The 23,909-nt window shown below is 34.6% G+C and overlaps 1 protein-coding gene across 1 annotated transcript; it reads left to right on the forward strand.

The window, feature by feature from the left end:
* Positions 1 to 909: 909 nt before the first annotated feature.
* LOC6648301 (neurotrimin) lies at positions 910 to 23,909 on the forward strand. Its single transcript, XM_047012451.1, has 10 exons — positions 910 to 999; positions 1,094 to 1,160; positions 1,610 to 1,779; positions 9,758 to 9,943; positions 12,473 to 12,665; positions 12,784 to 12,912; positions 19,996 to 20,115; positions 20,752 to 20,922; positions 22,956 to 23,011; positions 23,130 to 23,909. The coding sequence occupies exons 1-10, from the start codon at positions 910 to 912 to the stop codon at positions 23,556 to 23,558; spliced, it is 1,611 nt and encodes a 536-aa protein (XP_046868407.1). The 3' UTR covers positions 23,559 to 23,909.

Below are 23,909 nucleotides of genomic sequence, written 5' to 3' on the forward strand. Positions count from 1 at the left end.
AGTTTACTGTTTACTTTATTACAGTCCCTTGCCATTTTATTAGACTCATGCTGCAAATCTACTTTAACTTTACATTTATTGTTTTATAGTTTTGCCCACACTGATCATGTTGGTAATCGATTGCTCACATCGATTATCGCGAAAAAGACATACATAAGTATAACCTAAAAAACAGAGTTTCAGTTTAACAGTGCAATTCAACAATTTAACGTGTTTCAATAGCGATTTCATAGATTTCATTTATATGTAACTTTCCAATTTTCTATGTGACATTTGTTGTATTTATAATAAATTTTGATGTTTCATCATGAAATAGCTTTGTCAATGTGTACTGACGTGATATAAGCCAGGAAAACTAAGTTTTTAAGCATGAGTGTAATATATGGCAAGGGACTCTAATTACTTATCTAATTTTAAACATATTTTAAAACATTTTTTGACGACAACATTAGCCAGTTATATGTATTTTAAATCAAATCTCTTGTGGACTTGTCCTGCAATAAATCCTAAGTCCTTGCTTTGCTATAACCAACGATAGACATTCATCGTGATCGGGCACTTGCTTTTAAATGTTTTTCTATAAAACTTTTTTGGTTGATGTTCCATTTAGAATTGACTGAACCCATTAGTAAGTCATCAAACTTTCCAGGACAATTGGAGTACCTTAACATATTGACTGCTATATGTGTATAAATTGATCAGTTTGATGTTTTTCTTTACGTTTACATATAATTTTTTAGATCATTATACATAAATATTGAATATATTGAAGTACATTTTGTGCCCTATTTCTCTGTTTGTTTGCCAGCAGCAACAATAACCTTCAAGCAAATCAAATCACCTCATTAAGATCATGTTATTGCCAACTGAAACATTAATTTTATGATGACTATAACGGTGAACCACAAAATGATCGGCGAACAAAATATCGCCGTCAATGGCAATCAACTTAAAAACAAGAAACTCAATTCGTTATCGAACCAAACAGATTGCCCCATGGTAAGCAATCGTCATCAGAAATATATCAGTCCCAAACTGGCGCGTCTTGAGATTACCAATGGAAATCGACGATTTCTAAGAATTGGCACAAAAGCGTTGGCTAGAGAAGGACGAAGAGGCCGAGGAGGAGGAGGAGGAGCCAGAGTGGCAACCGGATCTGCGTATTGCTGGCAATTGATATTGTTGATGTTACTCAGCAACTGCATTGGTAAGTGTGAAAGTCTTTCTGGCGTGGGATAAAACGTTTGGGCAAATAAGTACGTAACGATAACCAAATCGATTTGTCGACATATCAATATCGATTATTGTAATTATCTTAAACATTTGAATATATTTTGCTTTGCTTTGGTATTTATTTTAACAATTTAATGCCTTGCCTTACTCAAATTAAACGATATCGTTAACCATAAGTGTATAGCTTAAGCATATTTAATTTGCCAATCGTTAACATGCCGTTTCCATTTCACAAACAGATACACACACACACACGCACACACATACACATACAGGTGACATTTGTGCATTTGTTGTAATCGAAATCCGTTAATTGTTCAATATATTTTTAATGTTCTTATCTTCATGGAAATCTCTCTCCAAATTTGAAATGAAGATCTTTCCGTTTCAAACAAAATCTCTTCAGTGGGCGCCTTCGAGCCGGACTTTGTCATACCATTGGAGAATGTGACAGTGGCCCAGGGACGGGATGCAACCTTTACCTGTGTGGTCAACAATCTGGGTGGTCATCGGGTGAGTGGTGACGGTGCGTCAGCCCCAGCAAAGGTATGTATCGGTTTTACAAAACACTCAGCGTTTCAATTTACATATTTGAATTTACCATATACATATGTTCGTTTACATTTTCTGTTACCATTTCCGTTTCCATTCTCTTCTCATTTTGAGTCATCTGTACTTTTCCGTTTCTCATATCCCCATTTCAAGTGCACCCTAAATAACACAAAAGCAAAAAAAATAAAAATAAAAATAAAGTTAAAACAACAAAAATCTATATCATAATATAATAAAATCTTTTCTCACCAACAAAAAAAACTGCACAAAACTAATAATTAATAATAATCAGTTATGTAATCTTTAAGCGCACCTACTACAATTACTATTACTACTATTCAACTACATATATATATGTATATCTCTAATTAAAAAGCCATTATCATACAGTATACCTATATATACATATATATAAGTATATATATTATATCTACTTACTTACTTATAACTATAATAGCACTCTGCATATTTAACGCACCAATGCACAGCAACCAAAAAAAAAAAAAACTAAATTTCAATAATAATAATAATAACTACATACCCACTTAAATGTATGACAACAACCATAATAATAATAACAGCAATTACAACAACAACAGCAGCAGCAACACCATCATCAACAACAAAAACAACAGCAACAATTGCTGCTGCAATTGCAACTACTTATGTATTGTACATACATACATACAAATTAAAATAAACATAACGAAAAATGCGTTGTTATTCACAATGGCGAAAGTCGGAAAAATTATGCCCCAGCTTATTGTTTTTATCATCTGGTATAATATTATTATTAGCACTCATAGCACTTAATTTATGACCAAACACCGCAAATTTGTGGGGCCGCCAAAAAAGATGAGAGCAATGAAATATCAAAAATGAATAATGGCAATTGGCTAGAACACGGATGGTCAGGGGGAGGGGGCTATGCAGGGCAGAAGAGAACAAAACAAAACAGACAGGGAATTGGCGGTAAGAGGTGGTTAGAAATGAAATTTTTCAATTCATAAAGTATTTATACACAATTTGATTTGATAGTATGCCACTCAATTGTAATCAATTGTTGTTAACAAAACCAAACAACAACAACAACAAATCTTACAATTTACAATTAATGAATAATGAAAATGAATAAAGCATATTAGGTCACTACTCACATTGAAAACAATCGAATATAAAATCTTTTTTTTTTTCTTTTACTATTTAAAATAATTCTAAATTACATAAAACTAAATCTAAAAGATTAAACACAAGTTTTCTTTTTTTTTTTAAATTTATTGTTAGGCTTTTTGTTTTACAAGTAATTGATATCTGCAATTTATTATTTAAAAACCCTTTGATATACATACCACTAAAACAAGTTCGAAGAAAAAACGGTTAACCAAAGCAAATGGGAATTTTATTTTAATAACTTCTATTAAAAGTTTTTATTTATTTATGTATTTATTTATTTTATGTATTTCAGTTGAAATGTTGATATGCATTAGAGAGCTGTATGAATGACAAAAACATCACATTCAAATAATTCAAATGAACGAGTGATAACTTCGCAATGAAATGAATGAGTGTGTTAAATCTCATTAAATAAGTTAAATCAGTTAAACATAAGACATTGAATTAAGGGTCAAAGCTTTAAAATGTACTAAGGCGCTTGAATCAATTCGAATATTTTGAATTGTCTCATTTCATTTGGGATATTTTGAAGCAAACAATCAAATAGTTTTGCCAAATATCATGCCCTTATTAGAATAGTTTGGAAAATTTAAACTTTTATTTCGCTGAGCTGAATGGGAAAACAGTAATTAGGAAACAATTTTGTTACAAATTTATAAAATATAAATAAGACTATGAAATTCACCTCCAATATTAAAAAAAAAATGTTTATTGAGCTACCTTACTTTTCTTACTTGCATTGCTTTATCAATGCAAGACAAAGTCCCATCCATCGGGGCAAACCCCGATTCAAAAATCACAAACCAATCAAGAGAGAAGTTCTGGGTGGTCTAGACACCTCCAAAATGTGAATACTTCAAACAGATTTTGACTTATTTAATCTCTTTACATCTCTAGCTAGTGAGTCTTTGAAGTGGTAATGCAATTTCGATAAATTTCCATACTAACAAAATGCCTTTATCAAAAATGACTAAAATTACTAAGCTTAAAATCTTGACTTTTAGATCGGGCCTTTCCTTCTGAAAATATTTTCTAGATTCATCCATATTTTGAACCATAATAGAATAGTATTAGTATTATTATTAAGGAAAGGATATAGATGTAAACTATCAACCTAACTATATTTTACAAGCACTGGCAACTAAGGCCTTCGGCTTAGACGAAAACTACATCCATACACTAGCCTGGGATTCGAACCCGGATCCTCGTTGTTCATTGGACTAAATGACTGGGCCACTTAGACAACTCATGTACCGAGGACTGCGTAATAGAATAGTATTTGCAACTGGGTATTACATCCGTTCACTCATTTACTCAAATCCGATTTTCATTTATATTCATTTCGTTTTGAGTATTGTTAATATTAACAGACTATTCTGTCATTCTTACACCTCTCTATATAAATTCGAAAGCAATATATGTTATTTATATAGTAATAGAGTATGACTCTCGAATCTGGCCTAGTTACCGTTTGCATAAGCTTCAACATGGGTAGGCTAAGGTTTTTGTGCGCCGGAAATTAGAGTGAACATTCAAAATGTCACTGAATCCGAACAAATCGAAATCGATTACAAGATACATTGCCTACCAATGGTCATTCGATCAAGTGCCTGTAGCAGCTGTAGTAACAGTAAACCCCACAAGCAACGAGTTGACTTATAATTGGATATACGGCAGTCTATTCGGGTTTCGGATATCACTTTTTGCACGTTCATCGAATGTGTGAAGAAAACCATGGTAAAATGTGTGGAGTGGAGTAGGGGTATGGGGGGAAAAGCAAAAAATGCATCCAAAACCATTTAAACTGTGAAACAAAATTTGTTTGTGTGTGTGTGTGTGTGCTTGTGCTTTTGGTTTATTTTTTCCTCATATATGCATATATAGCCGATTCTAAAGGGAATGCAGTCATTGGTTTAACGTAAATTAAATGTAAATACAGAATTAATATTGTTAATCACTTTACACTGAACAAAAAAGTCTATACAATTGACAATTGAATTTGACAAACATTTAATTTGTATGGAAAAAGATAAATTAACAACAAAGTTAAACTAGAGTGGAAATTGATTCGAATAACAATATGTCATTGAATTAATACGAAGACTCGCTCTGAATAAGTTAGGCAATGGACAGATACCGTTATTAAATCTAACAATTTAGATAATAGAGCTGTTATACAATGTTTTTATTAACTATCGATTGGTCAGGCATACTTTAAGTAAGTTAATCGATATCCAGGATCACATAACATTCTACGAATATCATTGCCAAAATTGGACAAAAACTTTAAACTCTGTTATTCAAATTATTCAATTTTCAGTGTAGAATTCTCGGTTTTTTTCTAAAATAGCGATAGACACATATTGGTAAAACAAAAAATAAAAGCTACATTTTACTGCAATTTACAGTAAATTCTTGCTATTTTGTTTTCTTGGTTTTGGTATTGAATGCATTTCTGTCACTTTGCTCCCTCAATAACCCCTCCTTACTCTCTATGCCCCTTGCTCTATCTTATTCTCTGTCTCTGTCTGTCTGTACATCATGCTCTCTTGCTTGCTCTCCATTTGCAACGCACGTCAAAGAGAGTTAATCAACGAAATGGCCTCATAAATAAAAACGCCATTTCATATAAATCCTTCGATGTTTCAATCAAACAAAAAACAAGGCCAAAATACAGGGGCGCAACACAGGAGCACTTGAGCAGGGGCGAATCAATAATGGAGTAAGCGGGTGAGAATGAGAACGAGAGAGAGAGAGAGAGAGAGAGAGAGAGAGAAAGAATGTAAGAGAAAGGGAGAAAAATGAGAATGGCATTTTATTTAAACAATAAATAAATATACGTATGAAAATATTGTCAATATAATCAAATAAATTGCATTCCGCGAAACGAAACGAACTCGAAACGTTACTGCTACAGCCAAAGCTCAAAAAGATTCGAAGTGGGAAACCCCGCTCCCTGTTCACCCCCACCGCAATCATCCTTAATCCCCTCAATTCTTCTCAACCACCAGAAATGCAATAATGCGAAAGCATTTTCCTTAATGAATCCGATCCAACTGCCGATTGGTTTTTGCATAATTAAAGATTTCCATTTTCAGGTTCTCAACATCAACTATAAAACTATAAATGAACGATCAAAAGGAATTGCTTTTTATGTTTAACAACAAAAACAACAACAACAAGAAAATAAAATGCGACCTATAGTCGCATAATCGTTGCATTGTTGCTTTCATTTTCTCTCTCTTATTCTCTTCTCCACCACCTTCTTCAATTTTCGGTTTAAAATTATATATTTTTACTATATATACATATAATCTATATATATATATATATAGTTTTTTGTTCTTTAGTTTGGTTGAACAAATATGAATATAAAAATAAATTCAAGCGCACCGAGTTAAAACCGAAACAAACTTTGCACCAAATTTTATTCTGTATGTGTATGTTTATTTGTATTTACATATGGATGTGTGTACGTGTGTGTGCGTGTGAGTGTGGGTGTGGGTGTGGGTGTGTGTGTGTGTGAGTGTGAGTGTCTGTATGTATATTTTTGTAGTCCTTTATATAGTCCTCTCTGTGTAACTGTAGCCTTACTTTATGACATTTGCTCTTCCGCTTTATTTGCATTTACATTTTTAAAACTTTTTCACATTTCTGTTTTTTGTCGTCCCACCCCTTCGTTTTCTTTTTTTTTTTTCGTTGATTCCCTAACAAAATGAGTACATTTAATTTAACAAACGTTTGCAACATATGAATATTTATTTCAATTACGAACTTTAACATGATTCAAATAGTTCCTTAGTGTCTAGCTGCAAGTAAAAGATGAAGATGACAATTATCGGGGAAAAAAGTATCGAATTCCAGATACGTACTCAACAATATAGAAAATATTAATGTTAAGTTTTTCTCCAAATTCTTGATATATTTTTAAAACTCAAATAACAATATTTGAAACGTTCGGAGAGTGAGATAAATCATATTTATTTACTTTCCAATTTAAGCTGCAAAGGGTATGCAAATATTCGTCATGGGCAAAATCAACTTAATCTCCTGGTTTTCCATTGAATTTTTCGGTTATTTTTTGTTTTTCTGCTTTTGGTCGCAATCCTTTTCTGCCTTTGTCTATCACTGGGCGCCTTTTTGCCATCCGTTCCGCCCACTTGGCATTACTCAATAAATTTGCTTTATTGAGTAAATAAATAAAGAGCGAATTGCAGGGCAACAACATCAAACAGACAATCACGCTTATTGTCGTCCTTCTATGGCCAAGTGTTGGCTATTTTCTGATTTTTTCCCTATTCGAATCGGTTCTTTGCATTTTGTTTTGCTTTTTTTTTTTGGCAAATCGGTAAATGACATTAGAGTCTCAGATGGATTTACGTTTTGACTGACAGCAAAAAAAAAATACCGAAAGAAAGCCCGTTCAGTAAATCGTCTAGATTACTTCGATTAAATGCATAAAAAAGTGTAAATTTTAGAACAGAACCAATGACAAAAACTCACAAAATACAAGTACATAACTGATAAAGCTTCATATAATGGTTAATTCAATACTGAATTTGTATTTTATCTAACTATATTTGTAGCTATCTATGGATAAAAAAAGAGCTAAATTAATTACTTTATTAATTATATATGAACTTCTATCTAAAACGTCCAGTATCTAAAAATGTTATATATTTTATTAATATTATTCGTAAACTCAAAACTTATGTCAACTGTCATGCTTAGAAAATAAAACACTTGGCATTACATCATAAATTTTACAGTTTTTTTTAATTTTGGTTGATTAAACAAGCTATAAGCTAGTTTCTTTTGAATATTTTTATCTTGAGTCTGGTTATCAAGATAACCATTTATTACAAACTCTAGAAACTATGACCATCGGCTTAAAAGCAAACTTCTTACCCTTAAACAACTAATCTACCGAGAACTGTAACTTTTAAATGAACTGTTACCTGCCGCTTAAATCAAATCTAATTCAAAATTGTTTCTCTTTTTACTTCTCTTTGTACTCAATTACACAATTTGCTAATATTTATTTGAGGAAATTAAGTTTTCAAAAGTTATACGCTACATTTATAATTACCATATTTCATTTCAATTCCTTTCATTTTCACCCTATCAGATTGAAAAATTCCATGTGCCACGGAAAGCAGCTTAAATAACAAAACTTTTTACCAGAGAATGCAATGCAAAGCACAAGAGAAGAATTAAAAAACTAAACAAAAAAATATGAGAGAAAGAAAAAAAAGTGAGCTTAGTATGACGCTGTCATAATGCTAATTAAAACTCTAAAGTTACAACGGGATCAGAAAAGCTAACAGCAATGTAAAAAAGAGAAATAAACACAAGAGAAAATATTATGCCCGCATAAGTAGGCAATGCAATTTTTTTTCTCTCTTTGTATTGTTACATTCGGTTGATTTTTATATTTTCCCTTCCTATCCCCTACCGTACACTTTATACTTTTGTTGTTCCCCCCTGCTTATCCTGTATTGTTGTTGCTATTGTGGTTTGTTTTCCATTTTTTTTGGTTTTAGTTTGGTTTTTTCTTTCGTTTCGTTTGTTTTTTTGCATGGTCTGCTTGTTAATACCAACTGATTAGCCGCTTCAAAATGCACCGCCAACTGCACCCATTTGTTCATACATATGTATAAAGATATTTTTTTGAATTTTCCCCCTATTTTTTGTTGTTTTTTTCTTTGTGTAAACTGGGCTCCCCATATGTTTGTATATATGTACATACACACATACATGCATATGGGGCACAGTACACAGACTAACAAATATGCAAAGAAAGTTAAAAAAGAAAAACCAAAAAAAAAGAAAAAGAATCGTTGAATGTCTGTGTGTTTTATACTTTGTGGATTTTTGTGTTTTGGTTGTTTTTTGTCAGCTCCGACAAGGAAGCAAGAATAAGGCTATGACATAAGCTGGAAATGTTAACTAATTGCTGAATGTTCTTTTTTCCACTCACACACACATAAACACACACACAAATACAAACTCAAAACCAAACCAAACAACAAAACCACAAACCCAATTCCACTAATTGCACTTGAAATATCCCATCTCAAACCATTCTAAAAATGGGGACAAAAAAAACCAAACCCACTTGCAAAAACGCCTCCGCCTTGTTGTGGCAACAAAAACGGGTGAATGGCGTCAAATTGCGCTGACATCTGACGACAACGACAACGCCAACGAACCCAAAAACTACTGCAACTACTATGCCAACATTGTCAACGATACTGCATATAAACCCCCTTACATTCTTATGCCTTTTACTCGGTCATCGCGTTTAACTAACCCACAATGGTCACGAAAACTTGGCAACTAAAATTCTAATACATCCGCAAATCGATTTTAACAACAACAATCTGTGCGATAACAAACCGGAAATTTGCTGAAACTATACTCTGGTTTTAACGAACAATGATGATGATGATGATGATGCTGATGACCACAACAATGACAATGACAATGAAAATGACAATGACAATGACAATGAATGACGCGAATGTTGCCAATAATGGGCATTAACAATAACCATTGGTCAACTCAACTGCTGACATATCAAACTGCAATTTTGCCAAACATCTGGTACACACACACACACGCAATCACTTTGATATGCAACTGGGAACATCGTCTTCATCGTCATCATCATCAACACCAACATCAACACACACACACACACACACACACACACTTATACAAAATGCCCCTGTCATCAACTATCCATACCCACTTGCACATCCAATCCCAATCTGCCATTGGCTACACCCAACATCAGGTTGCCTGGATTAAGGCCGATGCAAAGGCAATTCTGGCCATCCATGAGCATGTGATAACCAACAATGATCGATTATCTGTAACACACAATGACTACAACACATGGACATTGAACATACGTGGCGTCAAAATGGAGGATGCCGGCAAATACATGTGTCAGGTCAACACAGATCCCATGAAAATGCAAGTAAGTACAATTTACTATAGTATATATAACGATATATCGACAATGAAACGATGGCCCCATAGATTGGTTGATGTGGTGCTTCAGCATTTGCTTCTGTGGTTAACTTTTAAATGAAGCGGATAGAAAAGAATGCAAAATGTCAGTCAAAGGAACCTAGATACATAGGTGGACAAAGAGAGAGAGAGAGAGAGAGAGAGAGACGAACAGAGAGAGAGAGACAAAAAGCGAAAGTGGAAGGCTTGAGGCCACCCTCGAATATTTAACTTAAGTTTATTTTTCTTCTTTCTTTATACAGTTGCAGAAAGAAGACATTTTAATTTTGGTAATTAGGATTATTGAAGCTTTGCCTAGGGAAAGTTAATCGGTTCGGTTGCCTTAGTTGGTACTTACAATTAGTACTAATCAGTGATATCTTATTCGATCGATATATGTATGTTTCTGAAGAAATAGAGTACTCCAAATTTGCTTAGTGTTTGAAAACGTCATAGAAGTCAAAAATATATATAATTAAGTTTATAAATTAAGTTTATATATATATATAACATTCCTTTTTTTATTCAGTAATATCACATTCGAGATTGAATTTTGGCCTTTAGAGAGAAGATAAGTACTGATTACACAGGTTGCATTCGATACAATGAGTAAATTGAATGTAATTTGCATTCCTCACAGTATTTATGATATCGTAAAAGTTCTTTAATAATGATGTTAATGATAATAATGCTGATGATCTTTAAATTTGTTTCTTTTGGTTTATATTTTGCGGTTTCAGTGCAGTTGACAGTCATGACACATTGCGATATTCATACATTTAAACTCATGACTATAAAATCCACGAATTGTTATCCAAATGCTGTATATCCTTTCTTTTTACATCCATGCTGATGATGGTGGCAAAGGCGTTAATTAATGTAAAAAGAAAAGGTCGATGCAAATTTTAACAAGTCTATAATAATTATATTAGTATATGTATGTGTGTCGATTTCAAGTAAAGCTGATATACCCAGTGCAGTGGGCAGGGCATCAAAAAAGGCTTAAAACGCAACTGAGAAGAACAAGAGCAACATGGTGAATGAAGCTGAAAGCAACGTCAAGCCTGTTTGTTTTTTATTTGTCTCATATTTGCTTTTCACTCAATTCGCTTTGTTAGGTTGATTTTATTACACGAAGTCGTCGTCGTCGCCGTTGCCGTCGTCATCGCCGTCGACGTTGTCGTTGGAAAAACCATTTTCCAAACATTCACCTACCCAGTCCCAGTCCCCCCTTTCCGGCCATGCTCTTTCTTGCCATGAAATGAAATTGAAAACGCAATCGTTTTGCACATGTGAAGAGTGGAGTGAGAAGAAGAACATTTAATAGGTCGGTCAGCGAGGAGGGGAGAAAAAAATGGTTGTATGTATGTTGCCTGGATGTCGCATGCAGGGCGCTGCCAACTCAACTCGACTCGACTCGAGTAGCGATGCCAACGTCACATGAGACTCAGGCGTACTCCCTCATGACATCTCTGGGTCTGTCTGTCCTTTTCTCACACTGGCTGCAATGCCGCATTGTTTGTTATTTATTTTTGTCATTAAAGCGCTTCATTGTTTATATATCGTGTTTAAATGTCACCACCCTCCGCCACCGCCACCGCCACCACCCATCACTACCGCCACCGCCGTCGCCTCCCACCGCTGTCTACATCTCTGTTTCCTCCAGTTCTATACGTAGATTTGTGTGTGTGCTGGTGGATAGATAGGCTGCCTCTGGCATCGTTTGAGCATGAGATGAGCCACCACAAGTCAAAGACATATGGGCCAAATTGCAGCTCCATAACATTCACAGAATAATTTCATTATACTCTCTCTCTCTCTCTCGTATTCGTATTTTGTTTTTGCTGTCGTTTTGACTGTTTTATTTTCTGGGATATTGTCCTGTTTTTGTTTTTTTTTTTTGTTTGTTTCTTCAAAGTGTGGAAAATTAAAATTGATAGCGTTGCAGTAAAATGCTGGCAAACAGTAAAACTCAACAAATCTTGAAACCAAATAGGGACATAACACTTTTTCCTGTATCGTGTACTCGAAAAGTGGTTAAGCTTTCTTAGAGTCGTCAAAACAATTGAATAAATAAAGTTTTCCTCGTTAAAACAATCATCAATTAATGTTTTTCAAAGGGAGGAACCTATTGGCGAACTTTGGTCGTTTTCATCTTCATGAAATTTCATACTTGAAAGTTCTTTTCCCTTCGCTTGGGAATTGCTTTATAATGATTCAGTGAGTAGTTAGTACTACTAAAAAAGAACGCAATTGTAACAATTTAGCTCATAACTATAATTCCGTTTTTATTCTGATATGGAAAGAAGAGTCTAATGGGTTTATTTTGCTTAGAATATATTTAGGAAATGGAATATTCTCATGCTTTACCTTGCCTTTCAAAGTGGGAGAATTTTGAATCGTTTGCATTTTGTTAGTTTGAATGACTTTTGGAAATTGATGTAAAATATTTATGAAATTTTGTCTGCTTTGCCCTTCGTTTTTGTTTTGTTTTTAGACAGCCACACTGGAGGTGGTTATACCACCGGATATTATTAATGAGGAAACCTCTGGCGATATGATGGTGCCCGAAGGGGGCTCTGCCAAACTAATATGCCGTGCCCGTGGACATCCAAAGCCAAAGATCACATGGCGTCGTGAAGATGGCAGGGAGATTATAGCACGCAATGGGGTGCATCAAAAGACGAAAGGTGAGTGACACATTGTGGTAAAGCACACATACATACATATATATTTTTGTGCTTTTTGCATAAAGCAGGCTAACCAACCGCATGTCAATCTTCTTGTCGTTGTTGTTGTTATTTACAGCTCAAGCAGTTGAGGGCGAAATGTTAACTCTTTCAAAAGTCACGCGATCGGAAATGGGTGCCTATATGTGTATCGCCTCGAATGGAGTGCCGCCAACAGTGAGCAAACGAATGAAGCTACAGGTGCACTGTGAGTACATTATGCAAAACATATTAATAAAATTGACCTGACTACACCTAACACAGGACCATTATAAAACCCTACATCCTTTATATGGCTGAATATTGCAAAAACAATAATTCTATTGTAAGCTAGGCTAGTTAGATCAGACCTCGAGGGTCTTTCTTGTGCCTTATCGCGACCATATTTTATCAAGTCTTTTCTATGAGAAACTATTGATGACTATGATCTATGATCTCTATCGAACGATTTACAAGATTATTGATTTTAGCCTTCATGTTGAACGAGTCCTGGAATTTGTATCTATAGATGGGTACTGGGTATCATAAAAAGTTTAACTGCAAGTGTTTCCGTTTTTATTTCACGTGGCCAGCAAACTTTCTAAACGCATTACTCAGACAGCCAACGTCACGTTTCAGAAAGAGTAAACTTTTTTTTTTGCCAAAGGTTGAGGTCTGAAAAAGACGAAACTTGGTGGCCTGATGGGCCAACGGTGTTAGGGTAGGTGGAAAAGCTGGCTAGCTAGCTAGCTAGTTAGATTGGTGGGTACGTACAAGTAATTGTTAAGGGCAGTTTCCGCTCTTTTACATTAAAGTTAATGGAATTTGGCACAACAACATGCAGGCGATGGAGGTGAAATAGGTACTTACCACTAGAAGCGAAACATGGCAAGATCTTATCAAGAAATTATATTGACACGGGTGTGAAAATGTGCTAAGAATGGTGTAACGAGGGGAAGTGAGTATAGAGATGGGGGATGGGTATGGAGATGGAGTGGGGACCCAAGTACGTTCTGTGCATGGGAGATGCCGCAAAAATTAATTTTCATTTCATTATTTCTTCTTTTCTTTCTTTTTCGTTTTTTGCTCTCCCGAGTTGTGTTTTCTGATTTTTTTTTTTTCAACCAACGAGTGTGTGTTTGAAGGTGTATATAGCCGTGTGTGTGTCTGTGAGTGTGTGTGTGTGCGTAATTTTGTTGCCTTTGTCATTTCATTTCCATTTGCACAAAAAAAGAAGCAGAAAAATCTAGCTGTCAGTGTGGGCTCCACTTCTAGCTCTTTTATTGCTATCAGCTTTTTGCCTTTTGTGAGCTGCGTCTCAATTTCAATTTAAAGCAAGAAGAAAATACAAAAAATTAGAAACCGCCATACACATACATTCATACATATGTATGTATGTACATATGTACCTACACATGTATGTGAATTCATCGTATGTCCGCTTTGTCTATTCCTCCTTCATTACATCGCATCGCATCGAAGCTTCCTGCCCTTGGCATTGTGCATTGATGCTTGAAGTGATTTCTTCTCGCCAAACAACAAACTCAGCTGGCAATGAGAGGAGTTTTCCTTAGGTTTTTCCTCACTCGCTTATTTCACTGCGTTTTTCCTACATTTTTCCTTTGATTTTGTGCTTACATTTTTAACCTTCTGCCTCTCCCTATACGTATATGTACATACATATATATGTATTCGACTTCTTAAGTTGCTTCGGAGCTTTGCTTGATTGATTTTAATCAGAAAATTAAGTGGCTCTTTGGGTTTCATTGACGCGGCGACGAGATAGGAAAAATTAGCGTTAAATACTCACAAAACCTTTAGTTAGTGATTCCATTTTGTGGTGAAACTTGCCAATAAGATAAAAGTTCAATAAATTAGATAGACAGAAACTACAACAAACTCTTTTCATAAGACCCAACAAAATGTTCAGACAAATATTTACATTAAATGGAATCCAATAAAGTTTTCTGTCAAAATATTCAGTCAATTCTAATTCTATTCATTAAATAAACTAAAACGGGTTAGTCCAAAAAATTACTAACACAGTTGATAAGACAAGTCCTTAGCAGAGAGTAAGGATTAATTCTTTAACTCCATAATCAAATTATTACGCAATGAAAATCTGAAGTCGGGAAACTCCTTTATCGTACTTTTCTAAGGTTTATAAAGAAAACAACTTTTATACATTTGAAGACTACATAACCACTTGTCTATTGTATATTGCTTAACCATATCGGTAGATATTGAAAAGAAATTTAAGTATGGCAAATTTGAATGCGATAGTTGAAATATTCTGAGAACAAAATGGGTGAGAAAGGGTATTATTCATTCATTAATTTATTCACTAATATTCAAATATATACATTTAATATGTGAGAGTAATATTCTAAGGGTTAAGAGTTCATGCTGCATTGCCATTTTCTACTTAAGTATGTAATAATTTGCTAGACATTGATGCTTAACGATAATACATATATTATGAGATAAGTTGGGGAGAAAATTTTATTAAAAACCCCTTAAATATGCATTTAGATAAAACTTACGACTAGAACTATGACTTATGCTAGGACATTTATATGAGGATACGTTGAATACAAATTCAATTTGCATTTACATTTTGATTAATTTGTTTTGAGTTACTTGTAGTTTTTCAATATGACAGTTAGCGATATCAGCCCAGACCAGTGCTCCGTAAAATAGTACAATTTGAAATATTGATCTGAATAGATACATTTTGTTCACTTAATTCAGTTTGGAGTTTCTGTTTATAAAAGGGTAAAGAGTGCGAGTTAGGAGATTTATTTTGTGCCTGACTTGACGGGTGTGTTTATTAAAGGTTAATTTCTTGTCTAACGTAACTCCAAGGTACGTAACATGTTGTTTCCATTTTACATCCACATGGTTTAATTTGATATGAGTTCCTGGTAGAAAAGGGTATATTCATTTTGGTCACAAGTGTGCAACACATTGATGGAAGTAAAAACATATTTGTAGGTTCTGGATCAGTGCGACAAAATCTGTTCATTTAGTCATGTTTATCTGTTCGGCTGGATCAGCGCAAACTCCTCTTAGACCGTCTAAGCTACGGATCGGACCACCATACTATATAGCTGCCATAGAAATGTCTAATTCAGTAATTCAGTTTAGGCTATTGTCATAAAAATTATTATTTGTCAGTTTAATTTACATAATAATGACTATGGCAAATTCTATAAAAATCGGATGACTATATCATACAGCCCCCATTAAAAACGAGCGTTCGAACAATAATTTTGATCAGATAAACTTTTTTGTTTCTTATGTGATTAACCTCAAAATAGATGTTAAACTTAAACTTATAATAATTATTAAAGATTATAATTTTGAAAATTTTGACCCAATTTGAAAACCACATGATGTATCATATACATAGATGGCATACAAACATCCGATGAAAAGACATACTATGTATATATATATTAACCTAATTTCTTCAGATTAAATTTGTAGAATTCATATAAAACGGATGATAGTGGATAAGTCACTGTTAATGTATGTATATGTTATATTTTATGATATCTCAAACTCTTCCTTCAACCGATATCTACATTTTATTGTCATCAATATACCATTCCATCCTATGAGTGCAAGGTATAAATATTAAAGTTAATGCCAATATTGGTTTACCATTTTGCTTTCAATATTTAAAAACGTTTAGTGTGCAAATTGAATTCAAAATACTAATACTTATGAACTTAAAACAAACGTTTGGCTAAAGCAAATGGCATGACTATTTTTATAAGTATGTATTTATTTATACTAATATATATATTAAAATACATATCTGTTCTATTGCTGGATGAGTTCCAGTTTCAGTTTAAGACTTTGCTGCGTTAAGCGTCACCATAAATTGCAAATATTTGGTATACAATTTTGTTCAAAAATATTAAGCAGCTGTTTTGTTTATAACAAAACACATAGAATGTATAAAAGTACATTTAAATTTGGCTAAATAGAAGAACAAAAAGAAGAGAAAGAAAAAAGGAGAAAAAATAAAGATGGCCTTGTCCATGACATTGATGTCTTCGTTTTTCAGCTAAGCACACAAATGACGTTCACCTGACAAGTACCTATAAAATGTGTGAAGCATGCAATGAGAAGCGACAGTTTCTTTTCTACAACCGATCGAAGCAACCAACCACTAGAGATATGCGTGGCTATATAACTCTTGTTCTATTAATACTGGTCGCTGTGGTCCTGGTCGAGGGTCAACGTGGAAGAGGTGGCAGAGGTGGAGGCGGTGGCGGCGGTAATTCCCGCGGCGTGGGCTTTAGAGTACGAGGCGGTGGTGGCGGCGGCGGCGGCGGCGGCGGCGGCGGCGGTTCTAGACGTAGTGTAGTAGGCTTTAGCGGAAGACGTTCTCGCTCTTCCGACAGTTCAGACGGCGGACGTCGTGGCTATCGTCATCGCGGTCATCGTGGTGGACGTGGCCATGGTGGTCGTCATCATCATCGCCACAACTGTAGCACAACCTCCACAACTGAAACCTCCACCAGCACCTCCACCACAGAAGCTACCTCGACTTCAAGCACTTCTACTGAAGCTACCACCGAATCGGGTTAAATATAAATATTTTGTGGAGCATTGAATAAAAATTGTGAAAATCATACCACTTCATTTTTGGTGAAAAAAAAAATACTGGAAATTTCACTTCAATCCCAAGCATAAAGTTTTCAAAGCGGTATTGCTTTTACGACAATCCATGGACGGATCCAAGAGGGTAGACTGGGAGGTCTTCATTCACTTCTTTAAGCCACCAACCTGTAAATCTGATACTGACAGAATTCCTTCATCGAAAATTACTGAAAAAACGGAACCTAAAATCTTCATTGTTTGATCGGCCCTTCCCAAAAATATTTTGTAGATCCGTCCATGCAGCAATTGAAAGAATTTTTAGAACACAAGCTAATAAGAAATAGCAAGAGAAAAACTGAAATATCGAAAGAAGAACTTGGTGATTAATATTCATTTGATGCCCCAATGTACATATATCATTCATATAAAGAAATCCAGTCAATGTACACTACCCCGATGTCGATTTTTAGGCATAAACTACAATTAAAAAGATAGAAGACTGGAATTTGGCAGGCACGTTGTTAAGACTATGATTTGGACTTTTGTCACTTGGACTCTATCACCACAATAATCATAAGATTAATAAAATATATCCCGATAGCTTGAGATGGTATGAGATTATTTAAAAAAAAAATTGCTCTGATTCCGATTACATTTTATGGCATATATCCAAAAAATTGAGAATATCGCTGTAGCAAAACTCGAAGATGGCTAAATATGATCAAACTCATGGAAAAGGGTAATAAACTGGTACCCTGTGTCTGTAAATGTTTGGTAAAACGTTTTTATTCGGCTTTGACAGTATCTTTAACATGAAGATGTATGAAAATGCTCCAACTTTACTCTATAATTACGTAATTACGTATACGCATTGTTATCCTATATGGGTGGAAAGAGTGGGCGTCCAAGTTTGTTTCACTTTCTAAACCGATTGTTTTAGTCATATCTACCAAGGTTCATTCATAATGAACGGTTTTATGAACGATTCTATTCGTTTCATTACAAAATTACATATTGTGGTGACAAATTGTACAATCAGTATTTTATTTCATTAGAACACTTTCACTCTTCTATAATTATACACAAAAAAAAACTATAAATTGTATAGCAAATGTTATAGAAATTTATTTTCACATAGAAATTAATACCTAAAAAGTGCACATATCCATGTATGTATGTTTCTTTGTATATCATTTCAAGAACTTCAATTTGAACACACAATTTTTGCATTTTATTTTTACAACAATTCTTTGCCACACACACACACAATGTGTGGCAACAGCTTGAGTGGCATGTGCTAAGCCAAAACTATATTAAAACAAATTGATTTTTCAATAAGTGATAGGCAATGCAGCAATTTCAGCAACAACTATTTGCTGGAGAAATTACACAACATGGGAATGAACACATGACATATGTTGCAAGCACACACACACACACACACACACGAAAGGGTGAGGTTGAATGTGGGTGTAAGTGTGGCATGCACAAATCCAATAAATTGACCAATAATGAACGCTTGAATGCAGCCAAAAAACAAACAAACAAACGGGACAGAAAGACAGACAGAGAGAAAAAAACCTTTAAAAGAATGAATGAAAGGGTGTGGGGGTGTGGGGGGGAGGACGAAAAAAAAATCGAAGGCAACAGCCGGGCAAACAGCCAAATAGTCAAACAACGTGGCAAAGTTGAAAAGCCAAAAACAATGATGGTCAGCCCTACAGTCAGTTGGTGGCTTACCCAGGCACCATCAACACACCCAAGACTGCGGGGTCAAAGACAAGGCAAAACAACAACAAAAAACACAACAAAATCTCAACAGAACACGAAAAATAACACAAAAAAAAAAAAAAAACAAAAAAGAACACGCAAAAATGAAAACCAGTCAACATGACCAGAAGGAAAAAATGTAAGAAAATCTAAACTATTACAAAGTTGCCAATGCTCTTTCCCTACAAAAAAGAAAAAACAGGAAAATAATAAGCAAAGAATCGAATGCAATAGCTAACAAATTAAGATCAAAAGACTTTTTAAAAAAATGCAAGCTATAGAAAGATTTATCATGTCAAAATTAGTCATTCATATTTTGAATGCATGTCAAGCAAAACTAATATACCCTTCGAATAGGTCAATGAGACGAGGTAAATTAAAAGGATTTTTCCGCAGGCTCTAGTAACAGAGACCAAAATGGCATTTTTTTGTGTTTGTTGTTGTTGTTTTTCCAATTGTGACCAGAATTGTTGTTGTTGTTGGTGTTGGTTGGTGTTGGTTGGTTCCTTCCTAGTCTCGTTTCGTTGGTTCGTTCCTTCTGTTGTCGTTCACTTTTCTCTTCTAACAACAAAATAATTCATTTTCAATTAAAATCGTATCAGTTGTTGTTGCTGCTGTTTGCAGCTGCCATTAACAAATAACGGGTGAAGGAACAACCAAGCAACCAACCAAGCAATCCGTCTGACAACCATAGTAAGCGGCTACAGAGATTTTGAGTAGGATTCCTTTTTTCTCTCTTTCTCTCTCTTTTAGGATAAAGGGGCATTGGAACGAGGGGGCGGGCGACTAATTGCCAGTCGATTGTGGGCAAGGTCAAACCAGACGATGACTTTGCTCACTTTCTAGCAATTTTCTACTCACACTACATATCTCATTCATTCATTCATTCATTTCTTCTTGCTTTCTTTCTTTCTCTTTCCCTTTGCAGTTCATCCTTTGGTGCAAGTGCCAAATCAATTGGTCGGCGCTCCGGTCCTAACGGATGTCACATTAATTTGCAATGTCGAAGCATCGCCAAAGGCCATCAATTATTGGCAGCGTGAGAATGGTAAGCCAAAAGTTTGTGTTTGCCTGGCGAGCACCAGAAGTGGGTATGGGGGACCCAAAATATAGTGTGGGTGGCAACGAATTGAATTTTTCATTTAGCATTTTCAACTGCTCGTTGGAAACTTTATAAACCTTTCAATGCCGCAATTTGTCTTTATTTGGTTCGTGTTCGAAGCTAAAATATTTTTCAGTTGGCGCCAAAGAATGGCGATGAGGTTGATGGGATGAGAGTGAAAACCGAGGGAACGAGATGTCGATGGAAATGGAGACGAAGATGACGATGAGGTGTTCCAGAGATGTGGCATGTAAGAGATGTTGCCGTTGCCGTTGCCTTTGCCTTTTGTCAACTGCATTTGACGTATATTGCAAACGTGACAACGAAAACGTGGTGAACTTCGTCAGAAATTTCATCATCTACGGCAACACCTACTCTTCATCTCTCATTCTTGTTTCTCTCTGTGTTCAATCTGGATATGACCTCCTTATCTTCATCATCGTCTTCTTTACCGCATTCTCATTCATGCTGCTCTCCTGCTTCGTATTCATGACTTCATTTCTCATCTCATCACATCACCTAAACTGAATTCGTTTCGTTTAATTTTTTTTCCCCCCCCCCCCCCCCCCCCCCTTTTTTTAGGTGAAATGATCATTGCTGGCGATCGTTATGCCCTAACGGAGAAGGAGAACAATATGTATGCCATTGAAATGATTTTACATATAAAACGATTACAATCGAGCGATTTTGGTGGCTATAAATGTATATCAAAGAATAGCATTGGCGATACTGAAGGCACCATACGACTATACGGTAGGTATATAAAATCTTCGGCCAATTACCAAAATTGGGCCAGATCTTGTTTGTTTTAGCATAAAGTCTACCAATTTTGTAATATAAATTGAAATGTTCCTATTCATCGAATCAAAATTTGCACCTTTGTTGTGGCAACATCAGGATTCTAAATCTTTATCAAAAAATGGAAAATAAAGATGAAATATATTGATTTTTAAATATTTCTAATCATACGACAAATGTTGCTATTGCATGAAATGTGTTGATCAATAAAAATCGCAATGAAAAAGTAATTTTCGACTAGATGGTTGATAAAATGCATTGATTTTATGTTAGAATTGAAACCGAAAAACATATTAAGCCTAGAAGAATGCAAAAATTTATAATTTAGAGCAAATTAAAACAAAACCGTGATCCGATTGAAAAAATAAAGAAATCAAAATGTACTTTAGTTCTACGAATAATATTTTAAGACCTTCATCATTTAAATTTATGTAGTTCATGCCAAAAATAACAAAAAGAAATCTGGCCGAAAAGGCATACCTCAAATTCTTGAATTATTGTTTTCTTTTTGAAATAAATTTTACCAATGCATAAATTTATTAGTGTAAGTGATTAACATACTTTTATTTTCGGTCGAATGGAAATTCAAGAAAATTGCATATCAAATTCACTTTGTCTGTGCCTCCTTACAATTGCAATTCATTTTGCACTAATGCCAAGAATTTATATTTGTAACATGAAATAACAATGCACATTTGTGCAAGTCAAATAAAACAGATCTTATTGCCAAAGTTGAACAATTTTCAATATACATACATACATGCTTGCAATTCGATTGTTAGTCATATTCAATTTTCTAATGGACTGAACTAATTTATTTTGTCTCAATTAAAAAGGACTCTCTGGTTACCAATAACATTAGTAATTATGCATTGCATTCCTTTCATTTGAATTTAGGTAAATATGAAAACAATTCCATTCACTGGACTTCACTTGTAAATTTTGAATTCAATCATAACGCAAAACAATGAACAAACTAGTTAATTGAAATATTCATTTAACGTGAATCTTAGTAAAAAAAAGAAACTGAGAAGCTAACTAACACTATGATATCAGCTTAATACCTAATTTCTGTAAATATGCCACGTTTGCCAACACTAGAGTTAAGAGCCATTGAAGAAACTTGACAATTGGATATTAGTTTTTCAGATTTCAAACATATTTATATATTCTATAGTTTAAATATGCAATTTTTAAGAACAAATACAAATTGAACTATATTAATGCCATGCAAAGGCGAAAGCGTTACCCATACCCAACTTAGTCATAGGCGAATCTAGGAGCAAAAAATCAGTGAAATTTGCTCCCAAAAGCATGCAATAGGCAGTCCAAAAATTCGTGAATATTTTTTAAAAATTTAAAGAAGTCTATAAATATTCTGTGGATAGAGACATCATCAAAGCAAATTCCCTTTAACACAATTATCAAGTTACAACGTAAACTAAAAATTTAAATTTTGTTGCAAAAAGTGAAATTTTTCCAGCCTATTGCATACTTAAAGGAGCCAATTTCCCCAATTTTAAAGCCCTAATCCCGCCTACGGCTTCAGTATATACATAGATAATAGTATATGAGGAAATTGTTTTGATAATCGAATCTGAGCTCTTACATTAATTTTTCATAACGCCTAAGGGTATGCACAAAAAGGTTGACTTTGGTATTGTAGGCTTCGCCAATCTATTTCGCTTTATTTAGTTGCAATTTCCAACTAGTTTTAGCGTTGAAGACATGGTATGGCTATTCCAATTCTGGAGTTTAGCAAAGTCTGCTGATGATAGAATTTGGTTATTCTTGAAATAGCTATACAGACAACCTGCTCACCTTTTTGCGTTGCCTTTGAAATAATTTTCCTTTGAGAAGATTAATATGAAGCCGACTTAAATGCAAGGTTTGCCTTAATTATAACAATATATTAGATAACTCCAAACTCGCTAAAACTTTAATCAAGCAAGCCCTAAGCAATGAAATTTGTGTATCTCAATTTACAGAAATGGAGCGTCCTGGCAAGAAAAATTTACGTGATGATGATTTAAATGAGGTAACGGTAAGTTTACAATAGAAGCTCAAAAATATGCAATGAATTTTATGACATAACAACAACTTTCGCACTCAAATAAACATACACACACACACACACACACAACCTATTTTGAATCACCCAGAAAAACGAAGTGGTACTTAAGGAGAATCGTCACGAGGATGGTTCACGCAATCAAAATGGTCGTTTATATAAGGACCGCAACCAAGATGCGGATACTGGCAGCGGAGCTGACCCAGTGGCAACAACAACAACAATAGCACGAACAATGCAACTAATAAAGACATTTCTATTAGCCTTATTGGTACTAATGGCAACAACATTGCGTACAAGAAGAAGCATAACCACAAGAGCGACAACAACAAAAGCAATGTATTGTTATGGCAGACAAAGGCCGCCGGCAGCAACAAGAACAAAGTTAAATGAAAACTCAATGAGATCAAGGACAACAATAAAGCCGGATGCGACGGGCGAGCCCCATGAACATGAACATGGGTATGAGGTGGTAGCAATTGGCCGGAATAGTAATAACAAACGGCGATTATTATTATAGCTTAATTAAATTGTAATTATACGATAGCCACTGAAAAAGAAAACGCATACACAAATACTCACACACACACACACACACGCATATAGAGAAAGTGAGGGAACCCCAGAGAAATGGCTACATGGGCAGCTCATCATAATCATCATCCCCAACACGGAGGGAAAGAGAGTTGGGGGATAAAAAACAATTCCGAACTCAAATCATTCTCAAACTTAAGCATTGCTAATCAAGTTTTCGGTGGTTTAGTGTGAATGAATGTTTCAGACAAAAAAGAAAAGAAAGAAAAAACCACCATAATAATAAAATGCATACGGAAATACGATAAAACGAACTAAGAAAATTAAAAAAAAAATA

Source organism: Drosophila willistoni, unplaced genomic scaffold (genome assembly GCF_018902025.1).
Source record: "Drosophila willistoni isolate 14030-0811.24 unplaced genomic scaffold, UCI_dwil_1.1 Seg143.1, whole genome shotgun sequence".
Lineage (NCBI taxonomy): Eukaryota > Metazoa > Arthropoda > Insecta > Diptera > Drosophilidae > Drosophila > Drosophila willistoni.